Source organism: Acanthopagrus latus, chromosome 13 (genome assembly GCF_904848185.1).
Source record: "Acanthopagrus latus isolate v.2019 chromosome 13, fAcaLat1.1, whole genome shotgun sequence".
Taxonomy (NCBI): domain Eukaryota; kingdom Metazoa; phylum Chordata; class Actinopteri; order Spariformes; family Sparidae; genus Acanthopagrus; species Acanthopagrus latus.
In genome coordinates, this window is record NC_051051.1 from 1,381,352 (window position 1) to 1,387,903 (window position 6,552).

The 6,552-nt window shown below is 43.4% G+C and overlaps 1 protein-coding gene across 6 annotated transcripts; it reads right to left on the reverse strand.

Annotated features, from left to right (window-relative positions):
• Window positions 1–408: 408 nt before the first annotated feature.
• Window positions 409–6,279, reverse strand: LOC119031782 (putative fibroblast growth factor 1). Of its 6 annotated transcripts, none has more exons than XM_037120481.1 (5): window positions 5,770–6,175; window positions 4,627–4,856; window positions 3,531–3,747; window positions 3,060–3,163; window positions 409–1,961 (listed from the first exon to the last, which is right to left on the reverse strand). In XM_037120481.1, the coding sequence occupies exons 3-5, from the start codon at window positions 3,697–3,699 to the stop codon at window positions 1,776–1,778; spliced, it is 459 nt and encodes a 152-aa protein (XP_036976376.1). In that variant the 5' UTR covers window positions 3,700–3,747; window positions 4,627–4,856; window positions 5,770–6,175; the 3' UTR covers window positions 409–1,775. The 6 variants fall into 6 exon arrangements, with proteins under 6 accessions (XP_036976376.1, XP_036976375.1, XP_036976377.1 ...); XM_037120480.1 differs by having other exon boundaries at window positions 4,623–4,856; window positions 5,770–6,174; XM_037120482.1 differs by lacking the exons at window positions 4,627–4,856; window positions 5,770–6,175 and adding an exon at window positions 6,186–6,279.
• Window positions 6,280–6,552: the final 273 nt, after the last annotated feature.

Below are 6,552 nucleotides of genomic sequence, written 5' to 3' on the forward strand. Positions count from 1 at the left end.
TTACATATAAAAAACACATTTCAAGTTCTGATATTTTGTTCAAAGTTTGTTAACAATCAGCACAGAATGAAAATACTGAATCAACTCAAAATACTGATGGTGTTTTTTTTATGCTGAAAAATTAACTACACATGATTTTTAGCCTCTGTAAAATAATGAACAAAATCTGTGCTGCTGTTTTTTCTGAAACTCTTGACTCCAAAACATTCTCTTCATTCAGTAAGTGAGTGTTCGCTGGTCCATCTGCAGATCACACACACTGTGCCTGCAGCTATCTGAACACAAACGGTTTTAGCTTAACTGTTATATGATTTATTTCTACTGGTTTGTGTGGATCAATTGAAACTGAGACTGAACCTTAAACAATGCTGCCATCTCGTGGCTGAACAACACAACACAGACACACACTGATCGTAACATGTTTCTTTAATGATGTATGTACAGTTATAAACTTGTATTCACTTCATTCACATGTAGTATTTGTTTGTGTGGATACTAAATCTTTAATTATAGTTTATACAATATGTATTACAGTGTGAAAGGCGGTCTCGGTACCTTTCTGCTCCTACACTACGTCTGTAAGTAATGTTAACGTCAAGTGCAATTAAAATCAATTAGCAGTAAAACGTTCTAAATAAATATTCACAACAGTAATCAAACCTTTGATAGTGTTACAGTAACATGTGTTTCAACAAAGCACAGTATAAAGAAACATCTGCCCAGAGACAGGAAGCGTTTCACTGCTCCTGTGGTCCAGAACAGAACCATCGCCAAGATCACAGAATCCACTTCAGCTCTGGTGAAGATGTTTCAGAGTCGAGTCTGTAAGAACGTTTCATCTGGACTGCTGGACCCGACTCACAGTCCCACAGTTAGTTTGACGAGTTCGGACTCAAATTTGAACTTTCTTACAAAAAAGACCTTTGACTCTTTTCAACAACAACTTAATAATGCAACAGAGTTTTCACATCAGCTGACTCAGACACATGATAACAGAGAAATAAAGTGATATAAAGTCACACCATCATACAAATGTTTCACTCTTGGCTTGGTTTGCACGTCAGAAACAAGGGTTCTGTGGTCAGGAGCAACATTTTAGCACTAAATTGTCTCGTATCAACTTTTCTGCAGATTTGTTCTTATTTGACCTTTTGAAAGTTGCTCACTCTCCATAAAGCACATGAACGGTTACAGAAATGTGCATCAAACAGGCTCGAGCAGATTAAAAGTTACCAAGTCAGCCAACATCCTCCGTTCTGTTTCTACAAAGCTCAGTTTAACTAGAGCTCCCTGCGCTGTGGACTCTGTTTACTGGAGTTTGTATTTACTGCCAGATGTTCGGCTTGTGTTTTTATTCTTGCCTTGTTAGTTTCCTTTGTACCAGACGTGATGAATTGTGAAACTATTTGTGTGTAAAAGCGGTCCGCTGCTGTCTTCCAGCAGTGGTATTTCATACAAGGGTTCAAAGTGAACGCTCGTTTATCAGCACTGATGCGTCCTGATACCAAACACATTTCTGTGAGCGGTGAGAAGAAAGTCTGGACATCAGCTCGTGGACCTGTGAGGACCATACACAGATGAAGCAGTGTGAGCCTTCATGATGTCTTTGAGGTTATTAACAGCTTGAACTAACAGCATTATGTGCTCGCTTCAGGCTTTCTTTGTGATTTTGAGTGACCTTCAGATGGGAAACTTCTCCCGGCGTATCACTGCACCTTTAATGTGCATTTAAAGACTTCAGGTGAGCGTGTCCACGGTCCTGGTGCCGCCCGGCTTCACATGCTGCCCGCGGGCCTCGGCAGGAACAGGACGGCCTTCTGACCCTGGTGGGTGTCTGGTCCTGCTTTGGGTTGGCCGTTCCTCTTCAGCCCAACATACCAGCTGTACTTCTGAGAGCGATATGTGTTATAGTCGTTCTCTTCGTACTTCTCCAGGAAGTAACACTCATCGTTCAGTGCTTGCTGAGACAAGACAAGGATAAGAAGGAGGAGAGGAGAGAAGAGGAGAGGAGAGGAGAGGAGAGAAGAGGAGAGGAGAGAAGAGAAGAGAAGAGAAGAGAAGAGAAGAGGAGAGGAGAGGAGAGGAGAGAAGAGAAGAGAAGAGGAGAGGAGAGAAGAGAAGAGGAGAGTTTGTTTTATAGCAAATCTTGTGATTCTACATATTCTCACAGCAGCAGGACAAAGAACAGCGTAAAGAGCTGAAATAAGAATCTACGTGACAAATCATCAGCTGTTTGATGCGTCTCATTATCTAAATATTGCTCACAGTTGTTTATATCAGGCAGAAATATGCTCTGGTCAGCCGCTGGCACTGGGGTTTCTGTGGTTTCTGGGGTTTCTGGGGTTTCTGGGGTTTCGTAGTCGTGGAAATAACCAAGACAGGTTAATAAGTGTTACGTGATGTGATGAAAGTAGTTCCAATGAAAACCATTAGTCAACAGTCAGAAAGAGAAACAGGATCTGAAGTCATCATGAGAAAGTGTTGACTTAAGTGTTTCTAATTTCATCTGAATTTTCCATCTGATTTTAAAACATCAGTTTGATATAAAGTGTCACTTTGACTCAGTGTGAATAAATTAAATGAATACAAACTAACACATGAACCTGATGTGTTTGTTTAATTCTTACATATAAAATTAAGGGAAACTTTTACCTAAACACGACCTGAGTGTTTAGTTTTACTGAAGTTTAGTCATTTCAGATGGTTTTTCCTCGCTCATGTAATGAATTACACACCTTGTTATTTAATTTATTCACATTGATTGAACATGATGAAATTTGAAATGTAATTAAATGAAATGGAGGATTTCCATGATATATGTCTATTAACAGCCGTCCTCAGGTGGAACCAGGCGTGTCTGAAGAGACGAAGGCACTGAGGAGGATACAACAAATATAATCAAAGCAAAGAGCATCGATGTGTCACGAGTTCGTTTGTTCAGATCAGTCTCGTTGAAAACTACATAGTGCTCCTTTAAAGTCACTGTTTTAGGCAAATTATCCTCTGAGTGTAGCGAGATCTGCGCTGTGTTTGGATTATGAAACGTGTCTGAACCTCACCGATCCGTAGAGGCGTCCGCTGCTGTTCATGGCCAGGTACCGACCCGACCTCTCGCCCCTGATGACCACCACACCGACACTCACGGCCTTCAGCCTCAGGACGTCTGCAGCACAAACACGTGACAGTGTTCAACATGACAGGATGCTAAACACAACGTAACCATCATTTTTTACTGAAACTCACCTCGGCCCTGCGGAGGCCTGCTGGTCTCAGTGTGTTCAGCAGTAAGTTATTATTCACCAGAACTTCTGCGACCTTGTCCAAGTAATTATTAACTCACTCATGAGCCTTCACATTCCTTCTAATCGAAACTCTGAAAACTCTCTCCACCCTGAAGACTTTTAACCATCAGTCCAGTGAAAGTAGATGTGATGTACAGAATATTATCACCTTCATCTGAATCTTTTCTGTTGTCAACATGCTTTCTCAAACAGCCAATCAGACATCAGTTTCATACATTCCTTTCTCACCATATGGGTCATTTTCCTGCCTGCCACCGTTCACAGTCCCATCTGCTAGTATCCTGAGGTGATATCCTCCGTTCCGGCTGTACAGCCGGGTCAGCGTCCGCGGCTCCTGCCTGCTCAGGTCCAGAGACGCAGGTCCAAACGGCAGCACTGTCACGTCTCCCTCAGACATCCTGCACACACTTTGAGGCTTGGACGAATCAGAGTGGAGTCCTGGTGTCTGCAACGACAGAGCAGATCCACCTCGATCACCGTCGGTGTCACCTGGACTGTGTCTGAGACACGAGAGAAAACAGGAAGTGGAGGACAACGCCGCCTTCATGGTGATTACGGGAAATATCCTCCTCCCGAGCCCTCCTCTATCACTTTCACCCTCTCTCTGCTTCTCTCTTTCTCTCTGTCAACCTTTTAAGGTTCTCATGAAGTGATGAAACCCGGCAGGGAACCAGACCTGGACGGAGGCCAAGCAGAGGAACGTGACTAAACTTGTTTTCCGACTGAACATCACTTAGATTCTTTCTTTGTGGAAATAATTTCCAGATGTGGCGGTGATGTAACTTTCACCTGAAATCATGAAACACAATAAGCACATAAAATCTGCCCTGATGTTTGTTGACTCCCTGCTGGAAATGCAAGTGTCTAACAAATCCATGCAGCAGTTTAACACACGGGCAGAAGAAACACCAGAGACATTTTCCTCACGCTGGTTGAAGCAGAGATGTTTTTGACACCTTGTATTCAGACAAAAAAAAAAAAAATCTCCAGCAGCTACTTGAAATCTTTCCGTCTGTGGAACTCGAACCCATCCAGCCCTGTCTGTCTTATCCTCACTCCAAAACACAAATCGAGCCCATTTTAAAGCCACAGTGTCAGTGTAATCTCAACATCCTGGAGGGTAGAGATCCCAGAGCAGCAGCGGCTGTCATACAGTCTGTCACATGTGGAAGGAGCCAGAGGTAGAGCAGAAGTGAAGCAGAGACAGACGAGCCCACATCTGGAATGTCTTGGAGAGGCATGAGGAGCAGAGGGAGGCAGAGGGAGAAGGAGAGCGAAACACAGAGTAGTGCAAAGCCACAAGAGGAATTTAAGGCCTACCCACTGGCAGCTGGTTTTTCCTGGGAACAGGACCTGGAGCTGAGTGTTGTGTTACGGGATATGAGGAGTTAGTTAGTGGCAGACTGGCTCTCGGGGACCTTGGGACGGAGCTGCCGGGGGGGGAATGACGTCAAAAGTCGAATCGTTGACCGAGTCAGAGTGCAAATGCGTGGGAGTGGAGCCTGGGCCTGATAGGAGAAGGGATGATGTCTGGGCAAAACACCACACACAGTTCTGTGGAAATGTAAGATGAATGATCTCGTCTCGAGAGTTGTTTACTGGTTTCCATCTGCATCTGTGGTTATTCTTAGATTGATCATTTTTATGTCTTTTACAACTAAAAGCTTCGATAACTTGCTCTAAGTATTAAAGGTTAATTCCACCAACTTACACATTTCTTTAAAGGTCTTAGTGGAAAGTGTTGTCTGAAGGAATAAAAAAAGATTCTACTGGATGTGATCATTTGTTCATGTGTTGTAGGAGAGCTGTCTTTCAAAACCTGGTGCCTACAATACCCACAATGCAACTTAGCCACTGAGTGACATCACTGGAGGCAGTTTATCAGATGACGTGCAGCTTCTTCTTCTACTTTTTACTCACATTTTCTACTTAAATTTGTGATTTCTTGGCCTATATTTAGTTTACATTGCGCTGAAATAAACGATTCAAGAAAATTGAATTATGAAGTGTTTGTTAATATGAAAGTGTGTTTCACTACCTGCTGGGCTGCAGTCTGCAGTCTGCTCTCAAGTGATTTACTCTAAAAGAATTTTCCATGTTTACGTTTTATTTTAAACTCTCATAACTCACTTCTGAACTTATTTCAAGCTTTCTCTCCTCCGGTAGAAAGATCCTGCTGCAGGGCCGGAGTCAGTTTATCCTCAGACTCTGTGTTTGTTTCTTGTGTTTGAGCTTTTTTTTTTTCCCTTTTTGCAGTGAAATAAATAATGTCGATTCACGGATGTCATTAAAAGTGATGAAAAACATGCACGAACACACGCGAGCCAGATCACATACATCAGTTCCTACAATAAAACCATGATCAGTATCGACTTGTTGTATGTGAGTCACAGTGATTATCAGTGAGCTACATTCCCAGACGAGCAGTGAGCCTCCTCTCCTCTGATGGAGTGAATCAGTCACCTACCTGTGAGAACGTCAGGTGACAGTGATGAGCCAGCATATCCAGGTGAAACAAGCTCCGTGTAACTTTCTGCGCCAAACTTTCTTTGCTTCTCCACCCGTGAAGTGGAGACTTCAGTGTGCATGTCTGTATTTGTACCTTCTGTCTCTCCCCACCACCTCACCACCCTCCTCACAGCGTCAGAGGACTCATTTTAACAGGCCGACGTCAGGACTAAAATTACCACACTAGAATAGAGAGAGAGACTGAGACAGGGTGACGCAAGTGTCCGGGCCGTGGGATCCAGCCTGGAAATGACAGAGCTGCCCGTCTGACTGAGCTCTGATACATTCTTACAGCGGCGTCCTCCTGGAGACGCAAGACAAACATTTACAAGAGACACAAAGGACGGTGACTTCAGCCCTCAGGATTAATCTTACATGATGGCAGCGCCTCAGACCAGAGGTGGCACAGCGGGGGGGCGGCCGGGGTCACCTGACCGGAGTCACCTGACCCGAGTCACATTTCTGCAGAGTGAAAGAATCCACGAGTCATCAGAAGTAAAAACACACGGTGACAATAATTCACCACACAGACGGCAAATGTTCAGTCACAGAAGCACCTGATTCAGATCAACTGCTTCAGAAGCGTCAGGCTGAGGCAGCTTTCTGTTTTCTAAGTACACTTATTATTAAAGTACTGTACTGTTTATTATATACGTACATGTGAAGTACTTATATTATTCTACCACCACATTTTAGAGGGTAACATGTTCTTTACTTGCTACTTAACGTTAATGATTTGACA

Excerpts from the sequence above, each read along its gene's own strand:
- LOC119031782 (XM_037120477.1), bottom strand. The coding sequence starts at position 3,849 with ATGAAGGCGGCGTTGTCCTCCACTTCCTGTTTTCTCTCGTGTCTCAGA. Across the intron at positions 3,164-3,530 it reads GCAGGAAAATGACCCATATG|ACGTCCTGAGGCTGAAGGCC; the intron begins GTGAGAAAGGAA and ends TTTGTGCTGCAG. Across the intron at positions 1,962-3,059 it reads GCGGACGCCTCTACGGATCG|CAAGCACTGAACGATGAGTG; the intron begins GTGAGGTTCAGA and ends GTCTTGTCTCAG.